Source organism: Pholcus phalangioides, unplaced genomic scaffold (genome assembly GCF_987345545.1).
Source record: "Pholcus phalangioides strain wild (caught in Gottingen) unplaced genomic scaffold, Ppha-v1.0 ptg000019l_1, whole genome shotgun sequence".
NCBI classification, from domain to species: Eukaryota; Metazoa; Arthropoda; class Arachnida; order Araneae; family Pholcidae; genus Pholcus; species Pholcus phalangioides.
The window spans coordinates 1743425-1768522 of NW_028301612.1; the positions used below are offsets into that span (position 1 = coordinate 1743425).

A 25098-nucleotide genomic window follows, 5' to 3' on the forward strand; every position below is an offset into this window, starting at 1 on the left:
CCCTCTATATCATTGATCAAAGTTTTCGTAGGATCATTTTGACCCCCCGCCACTTGTGCATCTTGTTTTTCTCTGACGGCCAGAGTGTTCAGATCGAAATGGCGTATCGAAAGAGCGCCAATTTTTTCGATAACGGTTTCAAATTAATAGTGAAACATCGAATATCCGAGGTGAGAATTGTGTTGTTGGTGAGATCTTGTGTGATCAACATGCCATGATGTTGTTTGTAAGGACTGTGTTTCTGACTTAGAATAAGACCAATTTTGATGCTTGTGGAAATATAGTAAACGTCATTTTAATTTGTAAATTTTATTTTCTGAGTGTATTTTAATCATATCTGTTCATTTTTCAATCAATGAAATTGCGTTCAACAAATTTAATACATAATTTAAAAAACTTGTCAAAAGTCATGCATTCCTTAATTTTTTTCCAATTTGTTTCTTGGTACGGAATTATGCGATTTGAATTTGGCGCGTCAAAAATTGAAGAATGCTTAGAATGCAGAAACTCAGTATCTCTCTGGATCGTCGCTAGATAACAGCATAAACTGTCATATAGATACATCAATCATAATCTGACCATACTTGAAAAAAAAAAAGATTGACATTTCATTTATTGTACAACTTGCTTTAAATAATAAACTCGTGGTTAAAAAATTTCAAATTGAATTTTTTAGCATACTTGAAAAAATTTGCATTTGCAACAAACGACCGAATGCTACGAAAAAATAATTCTGTCCCTGAAAATACAGAACGTATGGTCACATAGATCGATCATAAATACTATTATAGCACTGTATTTCTAAGTTTTCAAATTAATTTCTAATTTCCATCAAATTTTGTGATAAAAAATTCATGTAAACTTGTTCGAAAAGTGTTACATTTGCACAAAAATTTTCGTTACTACAGAAAAATACGTGCGATTACGGGACATGGTCATTTCAACTATCATCCTCTGAAACAGTCTACAATAATAATTATACAGGGCTTTTGACTACTATGACCATCCCCTAAGTCTGGAAAATTCTGTTAAACTGAAGTCATAGCCGTTAGTGTTATTATGAATTTCTGTTTAGACTTGGTTAAAAAAGGACGTAAAACAAGTCAAGAGAGGTCCTTGCTGTAGCCAAAAAAACCCTGCTTAAACAAAGATTGTGATTGATTGATTGGTTTTTCGTTCATGTTACTATTATAACCCTTCCAGCTGGAGCATTGTTTGGATGGCGACGGATAGGTTACCAGCAATTGTCATCGACAATGGAACTGGCTATACAAAGCTGGGTTTCGCAGGGAACAGGGAGCCTCAATTCATTATTCCATCCGCCATAGCTCATAAAGAAAGCGCCAAAGTTGGCGACCAAGCAACTCGAAGGTTGGGTCGAGGGATAGACGATCTGGATTCTTACATTGGCGACGAAGCATTAGATTCATCTCATGGCTACAGTGTCAAGTATCCAATTCGCCATGGAATCGTGGAAGATTGGGATTTGATGGAAAGGTTTTGGGAGCAATGTGTTTTTAAATATTTGAGAGCCGAACCGGAGGATCATTATTTCTTAGTGACGGAACCTCCGCTGAATACTCCCGAGAATAGAGAATATACAGCTGAAATAATGTTCGAATCTTTCAACATTCCTGGGCTGTACATTGCGGTACAGGCAGTTCTTGCATTGGCGGCATCTTGGACTTCCCGAAAGGTCGGTGAAAGAACACAGACGGGTCTCGTCATTGACTTGGGAGATGGTGTTACTCATTGCATTCCTGTAGTGGAAGGCTATGTGATTGGAAGCTGTATAAAACACATTCCCATCGCGGGTCGAGATGTAACACACTTTATTCAAAGTCTTTTACGTGAGAGAGAAGCTTTGATTCCCCCGGAACAGTCTTTGGAAACGGCTAAAGCTGTCAAAGAAAGATTTTGCTATGTTTGTCCTGATGTCGCTAAGGAATTTTTGAAATATGATCGAGAACCAAATAAATGGATCAAGAGACATGAAGGAATTAACCGGATCAGTAAACAACAATTTTCTGTAGATGTTGGCTACGAACGATTTTTGGGACCAGAAATATTTTTCCACCCAGAATTTGCCAACCCTGACTTCATGACGCCGATATCCGAAATAGTCGATTTGTGCATTCAAGGTTGCCCCATCGATGTTAGAAGACCATTATACGAGAATATTGTATTGTCCGGTGGATCTACGATGTTCAGAGATTTTGGTAGACGTTTACAGAGGGATCTTGAAAGAGATGTGAATGTGAGACTCAAACTCAGTGAGGATCTCAGTGGTGGAAAGATAAAGCCAAAGCCGATCGAAGTTCGAGTGATATCACATCCTATGCAGAGATACGCTGTGTGGTTTGGTGGCAGTATGTTCGCGTCTACTCCGGAATTTTATGAAGTTTGTGTAACAAAGCAAGCTTATGATGAACATGGTCCCAGTATTTGTCGGTATAATCCAGTGTTTGGAGCGATGACATAATTCATAGTATATTCTTGTTATACATTCCTGGCTAAATTGAACTCAAGAATATATAATTGATAAAAATGCTCTTTTTCTGACATCAAAAGTTGTTTCAATTTCAATTTACATCCGGGAACACGAATCAGAGGCGTATGCAGGGCCTGTGCCCTTGCCAAATGCTCAAAAAGTTTAAATGTACTTTCATATGTCTTTGTAAAATACAGTAAATCCTCCTAATAATGGCCACTAACGGGACCGTGAGAATGGGCCCGCTATTGAGAATGGCCACTTTATTTTTGAAAAAAAAAACTAAAATTGTAATCTATACAACCTGAAAATGGTAATCTGTTCTGTAATTGATTGCGATATAATTATATAATCGATTATATTACCTTATAAGATTATAATGATACTGTAATAGCCACAACTAGAGAGAATCAAGCAGGTCTCTCTCTCTCTGGTGCGCCGGACTAGTGGGGGCACAAATTTCACCCTTTAACATCTCTTTCAACATTACACTTAACCTGATTGGCCAAACATCTAGTTGCGGCCCGTGCTGCGTATTTCTTACATTTAATGAAAGCCAACTTTTGCAATTTAGTTACATTATAGGAAGGAAATATTTTGTGTTTGAGAATTCTTAATACTATTAACTATATAACAAAGATGTTTTCTCCTGTTACTTTCAGTACGTTTAATTAGGATGCTATTTTGCAAAAACTAGTTAAAGATACAATGTGTTTAATGAAGTATAATAAATGCAGATTAATTAGCAATGATTTACGATGTGCAGCGTGATTATAACCAAAGTTCTGATTTCAAAACACTAAAATAAAAACCACTGGTCATAATGACTTGAAAATTTACATGAATGATCTCGAGACAATGGAATTTTGTATGGCAAAGGAGAGGAAAAAATACTTAAAAATTTTAAATAGGTGGTGCTGTACTTATCGAGCACATGGGAAATTTGCTAGCAGAATGGATATGATAGCTAGTCAAGGCAAAATAATAATGCAATTAGCATGGAACGATTTTATAATTCATGGAAACCACAAAAACAAAGTCATTTAAACAAACAACTACAACTTACACAAGAAATGTTAAATATGTTGTCCACTGTGTTCTGGCTGTGAGGTGGAAGAACAAAAGTGCTTGTTCAACTATGGGTCAGAGTGTTATACGGCCAAAAGTTGCAAGGGTTATAGTAGCGTATTCACATTGTATTCAGATGAACATGGCAGCCAGGTGTCTTATCATGTTATTATTGTCAAAATGGTTCTTCAGAAGCTGCTTCACTGATGTTGCAATGTGCATCTTGATAAAAGTTACTATCCACCAGGGCTGGACAAATCGAAAAAAAATTTAAACGGCGATCAAATTTGGTAAGAGTGAAGCATGTTTTTCCCCAAGAAAAACAAACAGTCCCGAGTAATTTTTTTTTACTTTTCCGGGACTAACTCATTCTCATGTTGGAAGATACATTATTATGGAATCAAAAAAATTGTTTCGTGCTTACACTTCATTTTAGTAATGATGCATATACAATTTTAGGTGCCAAAACCGATTTTCTAGTCATCCTGGCATCTGGGATTTGATCAGACCTGCTATTCACACACTGATACTGTTGAAGTGTCAAAATGATATGATTGTGCAAAATATATTATACCGCTGGCCAAGTACAGCCTCATCTACTTGTATATTTTAAAGTTGTTTTTTTTTTTGTTCGCCAAAGAAAATTCTGTTGTTTCATGCAATGGGCCAGTTCAAATTTTCTAGGCATCCTGACCAGCAGCTCTAATTCGTGTTTTGGAATCAGAACTTTAATTATAATCACCCTGTATATAGCTGATTATTTTTCATGAACCACTTACTACTGTACATCCTAACCAAATAGTGACCCAGTCCATATTCCAAGGAATTTCTGTTTGAAAATTACTTGGACAGGGATCACCAGCCACTTCACGCACTAGCCAATTTCGGACTTTTACTACTGTATGGTAGAACCTTGATTAACTGCGGGTAATGGTTAAAATAAGTGAAAAAATAATTCAATATTAAGCCTGGTGGCGATATACAGTATGAGATATGCTGTTTTCTAAGGAAAGAAAATGAAAAATATCTGAGATAATGTAAAACTAATAGTACACTGGTCCTTGTCCTTTGGAGCAACTGGTGTCTTTTTGGATTATAAGACCACCTGCCCTTAGCATGACAGGGTAGTCACTACTGTTGATGCTTCTTTGTGAAGGAAAAAAAAGCCTGTTAGATAATACACCACCACATGTGTATGATGTAATCCTCATTCATGAATTTGCTCAAGATTGAGCATCAGAATGTAGCGCAAAAGTTAGAAAATGCGGTAAGAATGAGAAATTTTGACACTGTATATAATTTTCAGCAACTAAGATACTTAATATGAAAGAAAATTTATATTCAAGCCACTTTTATACAATTTTTTTTTTTTTTGGAAAAACCACTCGTATCATCTTACACCATTTAAAGATATACCATCAAAATGTACCCCAAGAATAGAAAATGTGGTAGAAATGAAATATTTTGGCTACCAATATAATATTTTTCAAGGGGAAAAAAAATTATATTTTTCCATTTTTATGTGGTTTTTTAAAAAAAAACTACTTGGTTAAAACTAACATAGTTTATACCAAACAACCCTGCGTGCGGCACAACTATACATCACAAGTATCCTTTTTTCCCTCTCCACTGCTTTCAATATACCCATGTAACATTTACACCCAGGAGAAGAAAGCACGCATAATATTCTTTTCCCTATAGAGTTTGGTCAGGGGAAACTCCATGGAAAATAAGCTTGAAAATAAATTTTCTCATCGGGATATGTTTTTTTTGTACCCTATGTCCAAAGTGGCTGTTTTGAGGTTGCCATTGTTTGAAGGTGGCCGTTAAAGGAGGTTTTACTGTGATTAAAATATTGGAATAAAACACTTTCATGTGTTATCTTAATTTCCGTTGATACCAAAGACTTTTTTGTAGGTTATTACCGATAATTCCCCTGAAGAAATTCTTTTGTGTCCCTCTCCAAAGGTTGCTCCTTTGTATGACACTGACTGCATATATAATTTGCAATACTATATGAGGCTGCAAATACAATAATGAAGTGGTTATTTTTTTATTTTCCTTTTTCATTGTGTTATGTGATTTTAATGTTTTGCTTTATTACAGAAAATTCATATGTTACAGTCATTGTGATAATTAGGTTATTATGTATAGTTGCCAATCATTCAGGCATGAATCCAGGACAATGTTTCGGGAGGGGGAGAATTGTGAATGAGTTCTTTGGGTTGGTTGTCCCATATTTCAAGAAACAAGCAAATTTTCCCATGTTATTAGGCTTCTGGGAAGGGCAGTTGTTCCTATCATCTCCTCTCGGCTCTGGATCCGTGCCTGAATGAAGGCAGGCATCTTCAGTTGCGAATGAAGCCGAAACAAATACCTTCATCTGCAGATGTAGTGAAGGTAGATATCTTTAGCCATGGCCTGCACACCTGGCATGAATTTACACTGTGAAAAAATGAAAAATCAAAGAAATCGTCCTAGGCCCCAGTGCTAGAGCCCTGTCAGCCCCTCATTTGCGAGACCATGTCTTCAGCTGTAAATGAAGTGAGAGCAGATATCCTCAGCTTCAAATAGAGCGATGTGCTGACATCATCAGCTGCAAATGGAGCAGACACAGACGAATTCAGGACGATGTGCTAGAGAAGTGACATTGTGTAGGAGCATTAGATCATTCTGTATTTTATAGGATAGGCAAATTTCCCCATATTTTTTTGATCTTGGGATGAAAGGGTGAGTATGACAATAACCAGCAAATGTGAAGAATTTAATATGATTTATCATGTTTATGATAACGCTTAGATATTGTGCATAATCACTGGTAAAAGTGATAGTTTTTTTAGCATTTATCACATTTACTTATGATGTTAGGGTATTATGCATAAGTATGGTAAAAGTGATAAATTTATCAAACTTACCAAAAAGGTTGGTGATCATACATAACCAGATTTATCACCCCCCCCCCCCCCATCATTTTGTCAAAAATATGGGTTGTATTGAAAGCAAAACATATAGGATTGTTGTATATTAAAAGATTTGAAACTTATCCTATACTAGTCATTGTAATGGCCACTATAACGTGGCATCATTATAACACGCATCAACTTTAATCTGTGTTTGTATAAAGTTAAATCTTGGTATAATAGTACTCTATAAATTAAGAAAAAATATATCTAGCAACAAATCTTCAGCAAATTTTCAGCAGAAAGCACGTTTTCTCGTGTTGTATCAATTACCTGTCATGATGTTGATCCTTGCATTATATCTACTTTTCCCACATTTTTAACTAGCCACTCTCGGGATAAAACAGATGTAGAGATATTATCATAAAATTGAATATTGTTATAGTTATGATTGGGTTTTTGACACCAAAAAAAAATGGTTTAAATAATCAAAAACCTAAATAAATGCTTTTGGATGATGTTTTGAACACAATAGGTATATGGGTTGTTCCTAAAAAAAGAAGTGTACAAACCATTTCCGAGACTACAATTTTTTTTTTACAAAATTTCAGTACATTCTGGTAGTAATTTTAATTTCTTTCTGGTTCTTCATTTAATTCTCCGCCATATGGTATTTCTTGATTTGCTTCAGATGGTATCTAATTCTTTTTTAAATCATCGTAGTAAAACCTAAAAATCTGGTGTTAAAGAAATTTCGTGCTAATCTGGAATTTTTTCCTAAAAAAACTTGGAATCATGTTTTTATATATGTTCCATAGATGAATAAAACTGACTATAAAATTTTGAAAAAATTATTTTTTTGTTTGTGTGGGGGCGCGGTAGTCCAGGTTGATAAGATACTCGCCTAAAGTACCAAAGGATGTTTAGAGGTGTTGTGAGTTCGATACCCAGTTCGTCCTTGTCAGAAAACTTTTCTGACACAGGGGCATGACCACAGAAAAAATTGTTACTGCAGGGAGTCCCCCATCAAAGGGTTAGCACACCAACCTCTCTGAGTATAAAAAACAAAAATCTAATTATCTCTCTTGTGTCTAATTATCTCTCTTTTGCAGAAAATGACCGTGGTGCAACAAAAATGATCAAATGATTTTTGTTTGTGTGTCCCAAAATTTCTCCCATCTTAAAATATCCACTCTCTTAGTCATTTGAGAAATATATTTTTATACCTGATTAAATCTAATAACACTTTTGAGCTCATACACTTTTTTGGATTTGGCTTTTAAAAAATAACGTAAGATTCATGTTATGTCTTTTGCATCAGATTTTTTCCTGTGGAATGTCCATTCGGTTTCCTCATTACCATAACTAATTAAGATTTTTTTCATCTACAGCAACATCAAATGATAGTACATGGAGATATGCTTCAAAATATAATAAAAGTTTTCATCAATCATTTAAATCTATAATTAAAAAATAATTTAGGCTAATTTTTCCACTCTATTACATCTTCCAAAAACTCAAGCAACACAACAGATTGGAAACTGATTTTTTTTTCAAGGTTTTGAAGTTTTACGAATAAACTTAATAAGTTATCTATTCAATTTAAACTCTTTACAAAATTCTCCATGGTTATTTTTTTTCAGTTAAATATGAAAGTTAAATAGTGCAGATCGTCAAAATCACTGCCAGGCACAGATTGAGGGAAATGTGTCATAAGGGGCACTTTAGTAAAGGTCTTTATATGATATTAAATCCTGTATTTTATGGGACAAAACCATTATTTTCGTATAATATTTTGTTTCCAGGATCTATTCCCCCCCCCCCCCCCCAGTCCACTCTGGATCAGTGATGTGAGAGGCATAAACGTGAGATTTATACTACCATCAAATTACTATTCAATTTCAACAAAAAATTTTAAAGTAAAAGAAAAATCATCTGATGATATGCTTCCACTTTGACAAGATTTTGAATTTCACCAGAACAAAAAAATTCAAACTACGAGGAGGGGGAGGTATTTTTTAAATTTCCAGATTGGACAGATGTTTCTCCACCTATGTATAGAACACCTATCACAAAATGTGATAGGTGTCATATTAGTAGAGATGTGAGGTGAGAATATTCTCTGAGAACGAGAATATTCTCCTGGATGTAAAAATTGGAGAATAATCGAGAATATTCATTTTTCTTTTAAATAATTTAAATTGTTTTACTAATATATTGTGAAATATAAAGCAGTTTTCATTACCTGAAACTTTACAACAAAAAATTTTTTGGTATAATCACCCCCAATGACAACTTCGGTCATGATGAGAGGTTTTAAAATTTTGGTTATAAAGATTTTAGAGAGAAACCTTTAGATTAAAACCTTAAAAAAGTATTTTAAAATGAGTTAAATTACACTTAAAAATTTACATTCCAAATTTTTGAAATGAAAAATTCAAAGTTGAATTTTCAATATTTCATAAAATTTGGAATGTACATTTTTTAGAATGACCCATATAAACAAAAAACAAGTATTTTATAGCATATGTTGGCAATGCCAACTTTCAAAATGTTTCTTTAGCTTTTTCCCTTTTGACGGTCTTTGCTACTCTAGCTCAAGTAGCAAGTGTTTACAATGGCGATAATTTAGAATCCTGCCAATTGTGAAGCACATCAGGATCATGTGTTTTCTCGAATGTGAGCACCCAGGAAAATATTCACAAAGAGATTATTTCTGTTTATGGGATGTGACATGGACAAAATGTAGCGAGGTGGTGCTGTAAATTTTTTAAAAGCAGGTCTGATTCTTATGAATCTAAGTAAGTCATAAATGGTGTAATACACAGTCTCCAAAAGTCAAGAAATTCAAAACCTCAATCTGATAAAATAATTGATGACTGAATTTTTATCTGTTGCAAAAAGTGTTATCGGTATTTGCATCCTGTTTGTGCGGGGATCACAGAGCTCAACTATAGAAAAATGACTGTACTTGCAAAAATTTTGAGGACAGACAACCAAGCGAAAATGAGAAAGAAGCTAAGGACGACCAAATTCAGCAGAGACTTTGCAAGATGGAACAAATCATGGGTGATCTCAAACTGGAGATGGAAAATATAATTAAAGAAGCCACGAATAAAATGATAGAGAGACAAATGCAACTGGAGAAGGAAGTCCAGGTTATCGCAAAGGAAATTGAGTTCAATTCTAAGTGTGTTGAAGATTTGACAGATTTGGTACAACATCATAGTAACGAAAATAAGAAAATGAAATTGGAAAACAAGAATTTTACACTGGAAATGAAATGTCATATAAATGAGCTGGAAACCAAGAGCAGAAGAAACAACACAGAGATAAATAAAAATGTTAGCTACATACTCCAGAAAGGTAAAACATGCTTGGATATCAAGAATAATATAGAAATAGAAAGTGCTCACAGAGTACTACAAGAAACAACAGTAAACCTATCATTGTGAGATTTCAAAAAGAAAACTAAAAACACATTGCTTCTAAAGGTAGAGAGTCATTACAACCTAAGAGCTGAAAAAATAAATCCCATCTTCAAAGACACTAAAATATATTTATTTGCAAAAGGTTGTAATAATAAATATATAAAATCAATGAACACCTGACTATGGAAACCAGATCCTCTTCCATATGGTGAGTCAATACTATATGGAGATGAACATTGAAAACTTAATTGATGATTAGGAACACAGCCTCTGAAGAAAAGTAAAAACGTTTTTAAATAAATAAATATATATATACCTAACAAAACAAACAAGGTACTTACATTTGTGACATTGAAAATACAAAGCCTGAGGACAATTTTTGATAATTTTCTAGTGTTCATGAGGTGTTTAAATACAACTATTGATATTGTATGTTTGTGCGAAATATGATAAAAGTGATGAAATCTACGTAATTATTATATAAAAGACACAAAATATTGATTGCAATTGCTTTAACTGTAGGACGTATCAGGAGGGGTAATTATGTATGTAAACAAAAACAATGCAGAAAAAACAGTTCAAATTTGAAACAGCAGAGGATTTATATATAAGCCTTCTGGATTATGACACAGAAATATTGCAGCTTTATCGCTCTCACTCATTCACAATTCTTCAACTCAATAAAAAATTGGAAACTTATATGAAATATGTTAAAAGAAATAGTTTAATAGTTGGAGGTATAAATATTAAATTATATGGTAAAGATAAACATCACAATACCTGGACATAATTTCAATAAATGGCTTTAGCAAATTACGTGAATATATAACGAGGGAGATTAATGGAACTAAAACGTGCCGTGATCATGTCTTCTATAGAACTAAACAAAATAAATCTTAGAAATTTAATGTGTATGAAACTCAGATAACTGACCATTATCCAATAATAGGATATATAAATTTTTTCGAAAGAGCAATAAGGAAAAAAACATCAACTAATGATTATAAATTACAAAAAATTTGAAAATTTCATTTCACATAAACCTAAATAGTGTCTCCAATGAGCATTGTATTCAAAATAAATACAGACATCTCATGGATATTTTGACAATGAATTTGGGTCTCTGGGCCAAAAAGATAAAAAGGAATCCTAAACAATGTGAAAAAAAAATGGATTAGCAAAGAAATAATTGAAAAAATAAACATCAAAGAAAGATTATATAGAAAACATAAAAAACACCCATACATTTTATCCTATGAGATTGAATATAAAGATTATGACAGAAATTTAAAAAAAATTATTCAAAGAAAAAAACTATATCAAAGAAATGTTTGATACGTGTCAAAATAACAGAAGACTACAATCGAAGTGCATCGACAAACGCATATGGAATAAAAAAAAACACCTTACCAGAATTTCAAAATCCTGGAGATATGGCTGAAAGTTTTAATAATGATTTTATTAGAAGAAATCTGGACGATATAGAAGAAACCACAAACTGCCCTTATACAATACAAGAAAATCTTTTTAATAATTCCAGTAACTCTATGTTTTGCTCAGAGACCTCTAATGAAACATTGAAAGGAATAATAATGAAACGGCAGCCTTATATGCACACATAAAAACCAGACATTGTCCCGGGACGATCAGCACTTGAAGGCACTGCAGCCAATTACAGGAAATGCCAGAAAGTTGGTAGAAATGTTTTACTTATTTTTTTGCAACTGAAAGATAAGGCACAAGAATGGTGTGACTTTGAATGTGGTCACGTGACAGCATGACTCATCAGCTGGACCAGTGCTATTCATTGTTTGTGTCATTCTCGTAGTACATTTAACTGTGCAGAATGGCTGATCATGTTTCCCAGTTATCTGTGATCACCTTCCCCGGTTAATCGAGGTTCTACTGTACTTGGTTGTCAACATAGCCCCCCATCCCTTACCTTCAGCGTGCTCCCATCATTCAAAGATGATCAGCGTAATAGTATGCTCATTCATCTAGGGGTGATTACAGTTTTGTCTTTTAAGATGAAATTCTTTAAATGATGTACAGATGGCGTACACACACATATATACAGTATATTCTAGTTTTTATTATAATTATTTCTCTATTTTCTGACAGTTTTCCTTGCACTGTATTGGACCTATTACATTGTTGTGCAGTGGTAGAGTGCTTTGCCTTCCGTAATCGCTATTTTGTCTGTGATTCTGAGTTCGAATCAAGATTCTCTGTTTGAACTCCACACTTTTTTTTATTATATTCAATTCAAAACTCATTGATTGCCATCTATCTTTCACAAAAGAAAAATGAAAAAAGGGGAATTTTTTACTCAGTCGCACTGAGAGTATCTTTTCTCTGACTATTCCACAGACCAAGGTTTGAACAAATACTTACATTGGATTAGAAGGCTTGACAGTCCACTTCGGTTATACTATTACTAAACCACACATGCACTTCATTCACATTCCTCTATGGAATTTCTAACGAATTGGTTCATGTTGTGAACCTTCAGCTACACTGCTAAGTCCCAGAGACCGTCATCTATTTCTTATTTCAGTACCTGCACTTTAGCAACAGTAAAAACTTTTAGAAAAATAGTTTTTAGATTAATACTCATATTTCAAGTCTGCCTTCCTCACACAAAGATACTAATGCTGCCTACGATAAGTACCTGAAGGTACATGCATTCGGTATAGAGGCGAATCAACTTGTGCATTTCTGTGGTGTCACTCAGACGGATGATGGAAAAATGAAATATTTGGCAACTTTACAAATGGTTGACTGGCAACTTGCCGTGCTGGTCATCTTGCTACTACAGTGTCATGATTCCAAAATATTTTTTTATATCTGTAGTACCTCTTTAACAAATGGATGGCACACACCTTTTTATTCTCCGCATATGTAAATTCTTGTTTTTGGTTGGTTGATCATTCATCGTTCTTGTATCAGAATGTCTCCTCATGTCTTTTATATGCATTACTAAATGGTTGAGTCTTTAGAAATATATCGTCTATCTTTTCAGTACGTAGTATTGGAAAGTATTGCAGTAATCGCGCGGAATTTAAATAAGCTAAATTAAATGTAACTAAAACGAATTGGTTCAAAACTATATCAAAAACTACATTATTTTTCCCCAATCTCCATAGGATATCAAGTTTATTGTATTATTAATTACTATCAATTTACTTATTTCAGTACTTTCGCACAGTGAACACCCGTGTGTCAGTAGTGTATGTTGAAACGTGGGCCTATGGCGACCAACTCGAAGTTACTGCAGATGTCCGGCAGACGCTATTCAATCTCGTAGACTATACATCCAGGAAACTGTACAAAGTTGCGAAAGATGCCACTCACTTGATCACGTGAGTCTCTTTACATTTCAAGCAATATTTAAAGACCTTTTGGCTGTTTTTTTTTTATTTTAGGAGAATATAATATTCCTTTTGGCCAATTTCATTTCACTGATGGACAAGTTAGAAGTTGCATGGTGGCCGAGTAATTTCTTTCTTTTTTTCAGTTTTACCATAATTATAGTTGCTACCAAATGATTGTTAACAGTTTAATAAAAGAATTCTTTTCTTTTATTATTTAGCGGAAAGCATTTTCGTGGAAGTGAAGTTGGCATGGCAGTTCCAGATAGCATATGTACCGCAAAAGCTGTTGGAGTCAGTGAAGTGAGTATCTTAGTACCACATTCTTTTATTAAAAGTTTGTTATTCTTATTTTTGTATCTGTGGTTCATGTACCCCTGGGAAAAATAATCTGTGATGACAGGAAAAATAATAAATTAATAAAAAGTACAAGGGCAAACAGTAGCTCGTGTACGCAAGCTTCCTTCACATTTCTTGGAATAGGGGGCATAAGAGAGCAAAGCTTCATAAGTTTCATATGCTTCTCTAAGGATATAGAAGCCTCATACACATTCCTATGCATTTCAAGTGGTATGTAGAAGGGGCAAGGTCTAGACATAAGCAGATTTAGGCTCTTCATATGTGGGAGGGATGGGGAAGTAAATCACAGAGGGCAGTAGAGATCCCAGAGGGCATGCTTCATGAATGGGGAGGGGAATGCTTGTCTCTACCCATAGGCCTATGCTGATTATGCAAATTTTTAGTAAACAGAGGAGAGGCATCACACCTATTACTCCCCTCCGCCTATGACATGGATCTGCCTATGGTCTCAGGAGGCTCTCAAGCAATCCTAGACATTTCTGGGGAGGGAAGGGGAAGTTGAACAAGTATTGTAATTATTTCTTAGGATAGGCCTATGGAAGCCTCCTATGCATTGCTTGAAAATTGAAATGCTCATAAGTAAAGGTAATGCTATAGGTACATGCTTTTCTAGCTTATCTTATGATCATTTCAAGATAAGTATTTAAATTTTTTTATCCCACTTTTTTCTACTATTTCAATTAAGATATCTGTCTCCATAATATGTTTTCCGTCTCATGCAGGACACAAATATTTATGAACCACAGCTTGTAGCTAGTACCATCACTCATATGTTGGGACATAACATCGGCATGGGTCACGATGTTACAGATTCCACTTCAGGTCCAGGTAATGTTCTTTGAAAATGAATTAAAATACTACTAAGTTCAAAACGTTCCAAGATTTATTTTATTACAGAAGAATGAATACAGATAAAACCTATTTATCACAAAAATTAGAAACTGTTTATTTGATGTTTCCTTCAAAATAGGGCAATTCTGCATTTTTTCCATCATTCATACAAGCATGTAAATGCAGACTGCAAGGTTTTTTTGCCACATCCTCAAAGTGCCTTTGTCGGTACTTGCTGCACTTGTTCAGAACCTGAGGATTGTTGCCTCTTAAGCAAAATCTTTATCCTTTTAAGAGAAAAAGGGGAAAAAGTTATATGAGACAAGATCACACAAGGGGAATAAGCTGATCACGGAAGTATCAAAATGTGATGTTTTGACAGGTAACCTGTGAGCCAGCGCATTGTTATGATGGAGCACCCATGACTTGGTCTTCCAAAGATCTGGTTGCTTGCATCTCACAGAATCATGCAGATGTTTAAGGATTCGCAGGTCCATCTTCTAGCATCAGATTGCCTGTCAGAACTGGTAATTCTGGTACTTCCAGAACCAGCTTATTCCCCCTGATCTTGCTCCATGTAACTTTTTTCATTTTTCCTTAAATAAAGAATTTGCTTAAGGGGCAACACTTCTCAGGTTGCGAAAAAAGTGCAGTGAGCAGCGACGAAGGTTCTGGAGAATGTGGCAAAATAAAAGACAAAAAAAAACTTGCAATTCACATTTACGTCTTTGTATGAACAATGGCAAAAATGCATAACTACACAGGGTAGTTACTTCGAAAGAAACACAAAATAAACAGGTTCTATATGTATTCATTCTTCCATAATGAAATAAGTCTCTGAACTTTTTGAACGTAGTAGTATAGCCTGATTTTTTTCAAAATGAAGCCAAATATTGTGAAATTCTGTGTAGTGTGCAGATAAGTATTAATCAATGCATGAAATGCTCAACCAGTATTGTTTTGTATGTCTGCCTCCGAAGGAATAATGATTCAACTTATAGTCATATAAGCTCCATACAATATTATTTGAATTAATAAATGTAGACGTGTTACATATATATCAGTGATTAAACTGTTTTGCTCATCTTCCTTATAGAAGAATGTAAGTGTCAAGATAGGTGGGGATGCATCATGTCGCAAAATATCTTGTAAGTAAAAATTCACAATGTTTAGAGTGTCTTATTTCTGAGTTTGTTAAAGGAATGTAAATGCTGATGCAGTTGAACCTCACTATATTTGAACATAAATTTCAAATAAAGCTCAGAATACATAAAGATGACTCAAAAATGTTGTGATATTTTAGTTTACTGAGCAGTATTTGTCTTTCCCTCACAGTCATGCTGTTTCGTTACTGATTTTATTTTTCCGCTTTCATTATTAGTCATTCTTCTTTTACCGTCACCTTTTTTCAGTCCCCAAGCATGACAGCATAGAGAGGTTCCACTGTACTACAATATACAGTATTTTAGCGTGTATAGGGAACCTTTTTTTTTTGTCAAAATTGGGGAGGGGAAGGGAGTTCTTATAGATAGTGTTATAGATATTAACACTTAAACGACCGCTCACGAGATTTCTCGTGTTTCAATGCTGAGACGTAAAAGACCAGCGATGAGATTTCTCGATTTTTAATTTCCTATATATATTTGTTTCTCATTTCTAAATGAAAAAATCGCCGGTCTTAGAGAAAGCCTATGGAAAATAATATGTGGTAATTTAGGTGTTAACAAATTACTCAATTCCTTGTAATTTATAATGAGAGTGATTGATGATGATAATGAACTAATTGATGTATCTGCTTGTGATGTATCAGATGAGGGTGATGAGGAATTTATTGGTTTCTATGGTAAATAAAACATCTTTGACGAAAACTTTTTTCCAAATTTTAAGCCCAAAAAATGAGGGGGGTTCCTTATTCATGTTAAAATATGGTACTCCAGTTCCATGACATACATATGTCATGATACATCAGACATACAATCATATCATGACATACATATGTCATGATAGCATTTCCTCCCCCTCCCCACCTCTTTTACATATTTAGAAACCACACTTTTTACACCAGGCAACAACACGTTAGTTCCTATCCTGGCTTAGGGATTGTAAGACACACAAGGCGAACATACTCAACCAATGAGAGGAGTTTTCAACCGATTGAGAGTTAGCACTCGCCATGCTTTTTGCTGAGTGAGATGGGCATCATGGGGAAAGTCGCCTTTAAAAACATGCTTTCTCTCGACCCGGGAGGATGGCCCCTAATGATAATAAATGGGTGAACCATTTTAATTGTCCTTTAAATTGAACCTTCGTAGGTGTAGATGAGGGATGAGTGACAGTTTGTTTTGTTATCTTTGAGTTATTGTGTTATGTAAATCCTAAGTAGTAAATGAATTAAAATATGTATTAACAAAATGAGGTTCATCGAAGAATATTATTTAATTTTAGTTGATTGCAATGTCTTTCAAGTTTATATTTTTATTGTTGCAAAGATGGCCCACGACACATACCCCAGACTAGTTTCTTATGCAGATACAGTATAGTACCTTGAAGTTCATTTTCATTATATGGAGTTTTGACTGCAGTTTTCATAAAAATGCAGTTAGTAAATCATAATTATCTAATCCCACATACCAGAAGCTTACATGGGGGGGGGGGGGAAATCAGTCCTATGCACCCTTCCCCAAAATTACCAAATATCAGGAAAAAAAATTGAAAAATAAAATATTGAATGAAAATATATCTTCATAATCTGTTTTAATCAATTTCTGTAAATTCAAAATGCCTTTTTAGAAGGTTAGTGACTCAAAATTTATCTTGAAGAAATTTCCTATGCCTTCTCCTCCTCCCCCCCCCCCCTCCAGAAGCAATTCCTGTGGGAATGCCCTATTTTCTCATTCTGAAACAAAGATAAAATGAATTTGGCAGAATGTAATATTGAGGTTGGAGATACAGGGATGCAATGGAAGAATTCTCCTCTCCAACATCTGTGATGTGCGGTGGTTGATCTAATATACAGGGGGTGTCTGGATCAAATGTCCCTATGTTTAATTAGTTCCTACACTTCACAAGAAGTTGGAAGAGATGAGAAACATATATAAATCAAATTCAGCACTCAAAAAGTTTTTTTAAAAAATCAGTGCATTTCCACATATGCTCCTTTTGTTGCCTGAGTGAAAAATGGCCCAATGACCATATCATGCGAAAGTGCGTGCAATGATCACATATTGTCAATTTGAAATTGTCAAATTCGCATGGAGATTTTCCTAGCCTCTAGGCAATTATGTTCATTAACCTTGTTGGACACATGGAATGTTCCCTCAAAAAATTATCCTGGAGTGGAAATCAGGTTCTCTGTCAATAAGAGCTGACATTATCCACAGAACAATTCACATCTTTTCCTATAGTGACACAATTTTTCTCTTTTGTCTTTACTCGTAACAATGGCTGCATACATAATGATAATTTTGGAAAGTTTGTTATTAAACTTGCAGAGCTGGGCAGCCAAATTTTTCTGATATCGCCACCCTACGTAGCAGTACTGATTTTTAATCCTTGTTTGGAATTAGGGACATTTGACCCAGACATCCTGTATTGACACAGTTTTCTTGTCCAAGAGACCCTTAACTCTATCTCTACTTATGTGTAATATGTTTAGGGTTACTACTTCTGAAAATTAATAAATTGTGCATTGATTCTTCAATCCTGAACATTGTTTATCAAATATATATATGTTCTTTTTTTTTCTTTTTTTTTGAGCAAAGAAGGTTCAAAAGAATCAGCTGATCTAACCTTTGATCATCTTTTTCTTTATTGCAATTCTGTAGAGGGGAAACAAAGATCCAGCCTTATCATTTCTCAACATGTAGTGTACAGGACTACATCAGAGCACTTCGTGTTGGTCATGGTATCTGCTTATTCAATAAGCCTAATCAGGTAAGATACTTAATATTGTGACTTGTTTGGCTCATTGTGGTCATTCATGGAACAATTTTTGTTCATTCGAAAGAAGAAAAAGAATTGAATTTAATATCCTACCCTTTATTTGAATTAGCTGGAAGATTTTCGGACATGTGGTAATGGAGTTATTGAAGAAGGTGAACACTGTGATTGTGGAAGCATAGAGGTATATATTTCAACACTTTTTATGGAGAGTATTAGAATTATGTGATTGCAAAAAATTATGAATAAAAACAAATGACTGTTTTAAACAAGAACAAATGTACAATGCAAGTTTATTCAAATGGCAATTCGTTGTGTATGCTAAGTTTGTTCAAATGGTACCTAAAACTTTTTGCATGAAATCGCACTGAGAGAGAGAGAGAGAGAGGCTCCAACTACTTATACAACTTTATGTTCTGGTTCTCTCTCTCATGTACAAATATATTCATTGATTAATATTGTTTATTAACTGGGTGTCATAGTGTGATATCATAATTATGTAGGCCTATACTAGACAAATCTAAGCATTTGTATGATTAGTTTGACCATGTACATTTGAGCCGTTACAACATACTTACCTTGTATCTGCACTAGTTTATGTTGCAGTAAAATCCCAGAAGATTGGTAAAACCTTGGATTTACCTAAGTGAACCGGTAAAGCCTGAAATGAAAATGTTTATAAGCACTGTTAATATTAATTAATAATTAATAAAAAAATTGTAACATGTGAGCTCGATCATTCCAAGAATTCATAATCATCTAGTAGTTATAAATATAATGTATTAATTAACTTTATTAACTATGTGATTGATAAATATTTAGTATTGAATAGTAATAAGTTAGTCATTAATTATTAAGAGATTCATAAAAAGCACTTACTCATTCAATCCTGGTAGAAAAAAAATTGGGTGGGCTATGTCATAGACATGGGCGCAAGTTTTGATGTGAATGTTTTTTGTGCCTTGAATCGTGAGGTACTGACATAATGCAATTGATATCATCAGACTTGTCCTTAGAATAGCTAACAGATGATACCAATTTACGACAGATATGGAAAAACTGGGTGAGTGAGGAGATATCAATGTTTCAGGAAACGTCACAGTGTGACGTCTTTTGTCATATACCGCCATCTGGTGGCCCTGATGTCATCTGCGAACTATTAGCAGAATGTTGCCACCGTCCATTTCACAGAGCCATTTAGAATATACATACACTCCAAGGAGGGGAAATTCGATCTGTCTTCATAACTTAGTTGGTAGAGCACTCGTCCACCAAACAAGATACCAGGGTTCGTGTTGCTGTGAGGGGAGACATGAATTTTCCTTGAGAGTGGGGTCTTTCGCCAAGTACCAATTTTGTCTATTTGCATTGCAAGCTTCTCAAGATATAGCATGAGACAATACTGTTACGAAAGCGGGCTGTAAGCCTGTTGCCCAGACCGGAAGAGATATTAAAACCGGAGTGGTGTCACTGGCCTTTGTCTCAAAAATGCCTGTCAGGCATTACCATTGCCTTTCATTTGTGTTGCAAACCTCTCTGGATATAGCATAGAACTGTGTTTCATTACGAAAGTGGGCTGCGAGCCTTGTGCCTAGATCAGAAGAAGTATTAATACCAGAGTGGTATCTTTGGGTTTGTCTTAACGAAATCTATCCACAGACATGAAGGATACTGATATATTCTGAATGCTTTCTGAGATACGAGCGTTTAATGTATTTTGTTATGAAACTTTTTGCTAATGCATCCAATATAGTCAGATGATTTAAAACATGTATTCACGTCAAAATGGGATTCCAGCAATTGGTTTATTAGAAAAGAAGACAAACAAAAACAAATAGGAATGTTCATAAGCATAAACTCGTATTCAATCCATGGGCCTGAGCCTTCACAATAATTGCCACCCCCATCTCGATAATATCCATATAAATATTGGTATTTAGTCAATATTTTGAGCCTTCGTCCCCTTTCTCCCTCAATAGTTCTCTTGATCCTCCCATTATTTCCAATAATTATGTTCTGAGCACTTTTTCAGACTTTTACCACCTCATTTTGGTAAAACTGTGATTTACCATAAAATAATTTTTTTTTGCTAGGGATTTAATTTCGAAATTTATATTGGATTTCAATAACTTAAACATATTATAGTTTTTACTTTAAATATGTATCCATCTTTATTCTAAAAATACACATTATACACTCCTATGTATGTGTAGCTTAATAATTTATTCATCCTTTTTTAATAAGGAGTGCCTGCAAAATGATCCTTGTTGTGATCCTATAACCTGCAAACTTCGAGTAGAAGCAGAATGTTCTTCCGGGCCATGCTGTGATAAGTGTAGAGTAAGTTTATAAAACACCTCTTGTGTGATACGTATTTTCTATTTTGCTAATTCACTTGATTTCAGTGAATCATATACAGGGTGGGCAAAAAGTCAGTAGAAACTTTAAAAATTCATAAAAACCGGAAAAATAACTGAAATAAAAAACGGTTTGCAGGGTTAGCATTGCTAGGTTACTTGAATTTTTGTAAGATGGAAAAGAAACCTCAAAAGACAGCTGATAGGTGGCGCTGACATACACAAGTCAAAGAAAAGATGCGCAAATAACGAACAGAATTCCTCCAAATCATTTATTACGGCAGTATGTGTTCCACATGACCACCACCACAGGGATTAACACATTATCACACATTGTACAATGCATTATATACATTATTTGGTATTCCCTGTGGTGGTGGTCATGTGGAACACATACTGCTGTAATAAACGATTTGAAGGTATTCTGTTTGTTATTTGAGTATATTTTCTTTGACTTGAGTACATCAGCGCCACCTATCGGCAGTTTTGACGTTTTTTTCCTGTCTTAAAAAAATTCCTGTGACCTAGCGATGCCAACCCGGCAAACCGTTTTTTATTTCGTATTATTTTTCCAATGTTTTATTCATTTTTAAAGTGTCTATGCACTTTTTGCCCACCCTGTACTTTGAGTTTAAAAATTATATTTTATATTTGTATTTTGAGTCATAAAACTGAGTGAAGCCCATTTTATTTGTATATCATGATTTGGCAAATCTCAGGGTCCAGGCTATCTCACAATTAGCACCTAAAATTTTATAGCTACAGATAGTCAGTAATCAAAAAATTCACCAAATTTTAGAAAAGTCTCAAAACATTTTGTTAGACAGTTTTCCTAAAAATAATGTTTAACTCTTAAGAAATTTTTTTGGCTGGCACTTAAATTATTTTTGGATTTTTCAAGCCCTGATGTACATATTATAGTACCATTCAAGTCTGAAATCTAGAATCATCATGAAATGGTTGGCCACTTCACACTTTTTCCAGACACCAGCCACTTTACGAAATGACCAAACAGTTGCTTGCCATTTTACAAAGACATTATACTTTGGACATAGACCATAACCTAACAGTGGTGACTATAACCATAAACCAAACATCGTAGTCAGAATGTGTTTGAAGTGAACATACATACTTTTTCCGCTGAGCAACTAGGCGTTAAGATTTGGTATTCAACCCAAGAGGGAAACTCGGTCAGTGTGACTAGTGGTTAAATATTTTTCCTCTGAAGCTGACATCCATTGGTGTTGAAGTGCATTAGGAAGTTTTGTATTTTCGTGAATTTGTCTTATTCGTTGGTGTTTTCTTAATATTCTTGGGCAAAACTGATCAACTCTTCCATGGACTCGTTTACTTGAATTTTTATTGCTATAGTAAGGTAAGAAGACATAATTTTTTATCGTTGAATATGTGAGTAAGTATTCAGCTTAGAGATTTTTATTGTTTATCTTTCTTTCAGCTGCGTCCAACTGGCTTTTTATGTCGTGAAGCAAACTCAGAATGTGATATTCCTGAATTTTGCAATGGCAGAGATGGCCAGGTAAAGAATTGTTGAATCTATTTACATAGAATCACACTGCATAGTCTTTAAACTCTCATACAAAAGTAATGTCATTTTTATGTCACCGAAATGTATAATGTTTCTTAAAAAGTGAGTGATAATTTTGGTTAACAGGTACACCAAAACCATTCTTAGGTATGAGTGAATATTTATTGTAAATTCACCTGTTCAATCATTTTATTCAGATTTCACAATCGATCTGGTGATAAAATGGAAACATAAAAGACTGAAAATAGTCTGTACCTAGTATGCCTAAATTATTTACAGATTATTATCAAAGTTGTTTATGAAGTATCATAGAATAGGTACTGATAGGCCATAAAAATATGATTTATGACATCATTAAAGATTTTCTGTCTAATGTTGATTAGAGAAAGGTGGATGTACTCTAGTCTTGTGATAGAACTGTAGTTAATAAAGGACTGTATCTAGTTTATATTTTCAGAGCAAGTTTTTTTTTGATAAAACACCATAAAAAAGTAGAAAAAAAATTAATTTTCCCACCAATGTAAATAACAATGTTTTTCTAACCTCACAGTCATCACATGTTGTACTCTATATGAAATGGCACTAATTTTCTACTCTTTCCCTGTCTACAGTGTCCTGGTGATTTATATCGAAAGAATGGAAGTCCGTGTAGCAATGGGAAAGGTTTTTGCTTCTATGGAGACTGCCCCATCTCAGACAAGCAATGTGATTATCTCTGGGGCTATGGTTAGTGATATCCTTCTAATGAGCATTCATTTACTTCATCACAAAATCAAAATACTTATAATTATACATGGTGTCTATAGTTAAGGCAGGCATGCTTTGAGTTGGCTACAGCCTTAACTATCCATCATTATCAAGATTGCTTGAGATATGCACTTTTGACAAATGTTATGAAACTTTAGTAATTTATTACTGAAAAGACTGAGAGAATCCCCCCCCCCTTTGATGACCAAAGCCAATGCATAGCTTTTGGTTCAGAATCACAGTGTTTGTAGAAGAGTTTCAACAGCGAAGAGAGCATATTGTTTGAAAGTGAACATCATACTCTTTAATGAAGAAATTTGAATGAATATGGCTCTGCTGGAGAGTTTTAGATACTTGCCATGAAGCTTGAGCAGTTCAGTGTCACATGTTTACAAAAGAAAACCCTCCTCTATGTAAATATCTCAACTGATCCCCCCCCCCCAATTGCTGATCTATTCCTTCACTAAGTTACCTCTAAAGTTTTATAACTTTCTGATGGGTACTGAAAGCTGTAGACATCTCAGAACATACCAACTTTTAGTATAGCCACACTGTGTATCGATTCATCAAAACTGAAAAATAACTATTTTATATATGAATAATAATACATTTATTTTGTTTTCAGGTGCGGTTGCTTCAGAGAAAGACTGTTACATTCACTTCAACACACAAGGTACATTAAATGGCAATTGTGGGACAAACAGCCGAGGAGGTTACATCAGGTGTTCTCCAGAGTAAGTGGTATTAACAATAAAACTATCAATTTTGGTACAGTTACTATCTTACATATTTGGTTTGCAAAAATGTTTTTTCTTTCCCTTGTAGAAATGTCCATTGTGGCTCGCTTCAATGTCAACGAGGCTCTCAAACTCCACTTATTGAAGGAATGGATAAGCAATACTCAAAAACAATCGTTACTCTTGAAGGTTCAAATTTTGAATGCAAGTGAGTGCAACTTCTCCTTTATGCTGACTTCAAAATTTTGGAGTATCAATGTTTTTGTATATAACTATAATAGAAGAGTTGATCCACTTTGCCCAAGAATATTTAGAAGACACCAACGAATAAGGCAAATACACAAAAAATAATAAAAGTCCTAATGCATTTCAACACCAATGGGTGCCGTCTTCAGAGGAAAAAATTATAGAGAAGTCAGTTTCACGCAGTAAGATTCTACCTGAACATAAAGACACCCTGAGACATCTCATATCCAACATTTTGGTGGATAATGAGCGAAAGAACAACAAGAAGGTCACCGTAGGCTACTCACCGGACGAACGTCGAAGCATCAAACAACTGCAAAATGATAATAATATCGTAATATCTAGAGCAGATAAAGGTGGGCAAATTGTGATAATGCCTAAAGAGCAATATTCGGATTTGATGACATCACATATTTTGAGTGGTCCTTATAAAGAATTAAAGAAAGATCCATCTGATTCTCACTTGAGAAAATTGAAAGAAGTGGTAAAAACCAGTGTCTCTCTTCCCGAGCATGCAAAAAAGAGCGTAATTCCATCAAACGCCTTTTCGTCACGGATCTATGGCCTACCCAAAGTGCACAAACCAACACTATCTCTCCGTCCCGTAGTCTCTAACATTGGTACAGCGTCATACAAGCTCGTTAAATTCCTTGTCCCAATTCTCTCTCCACTCACTAAGTCAAATAATAATACAGTTAGAAATTCATCTAGCTTCGCTCAAATAATACGTACAATTGAACCCAAACAGCTCAACATGGTGTCTTTCGACGTAGTGTCAATGTTTACGAACATTACCATAGGTGGTAGTATCAGATGTCTAGAAAGACGACTTAAAACCCACAATTTTTCACAACCTGAGGTAGAAGAAATTTGCAATCTCACCTTCACATGTATCTCACAAACAGCCTTCAGTTTCGATGACAAGTTTTACACCCAGACAGATGGTCTAGCAATGGGCAATCCCATCTCGCCGATTTTGTGTGATATATATATGGACGACTTTGAGAGTAAGCTATTGAACGTTGTGCCCTTCTCATTTTATCGAAGATACGTGGACGATACTTTTGTGCTTTG

General features: G+C 34.6%; 1 protein-coding gene and 1 pseudogene across 7 annotated transcripts in view; both read left to right on the top strand.

Annotated features, from left to right (window-relative positions):
• mmd (disintegrin and metalloproteinase domain-containing protein mind-meld) overlaps positions 1 to 25098 on the top strand; it is a 213881-nt gene that overhangs the window by 167801 nt on the left and 20982 nt on the right. For all 6 annotated transcript variants that reach the window (XM_089248253.1, XM_089248252.1, XM_089248249.1 and 3 more), the window contains 11 exons: positions 13086 to 13252; positions 13483 to 13564; positions 14344 to 14449; positions 15549 to 15600; positions 18277 to 18385; positions 18504 to 18575; positions 20636 to 20731; positions 22205 to 22285; positions 22906 to 23020; positions 23667 to 23775; positions 23867 to 23986. In XM_089248253.1, the coding sequence (XP_089104379.1) occupies positions 13086 to 13252; positions 13483 to 13564; positions 14344 to 14449; positions 15549 to 15600; positions 18277 to 18385; positions 18504 to 18575; positions 20636 to 20731; positions 22205 to 22285; positions 22906 to 23020; positions 23667 to 23775; positions 23867 to 23986 (1109 nt within the window). The remainder of the gene's footprint in view (positions 1 to 13085; positions 13253 to 13482; positions 13565 to 14343; positions 14450 to 15548; positions 15601 to 18276; positions 18386 to 18503; positions 18576 to 20635; positions 20732 to 22204; positions 22286 to 22905; positions 23021 to 23666; positions 23776 to 23866; positions 23987 to 25098) is intronic.
• LOC149071102 (actin-related protein 3 pseudogene) lies at positions 1027 to 6744 on the top strand (annotated as a pseudogene). Its single transcript, XR_016194689.1, has one exon. The product of XR_016194689.1 is annotated as an actin-related protein 3 pseudogene (transcript).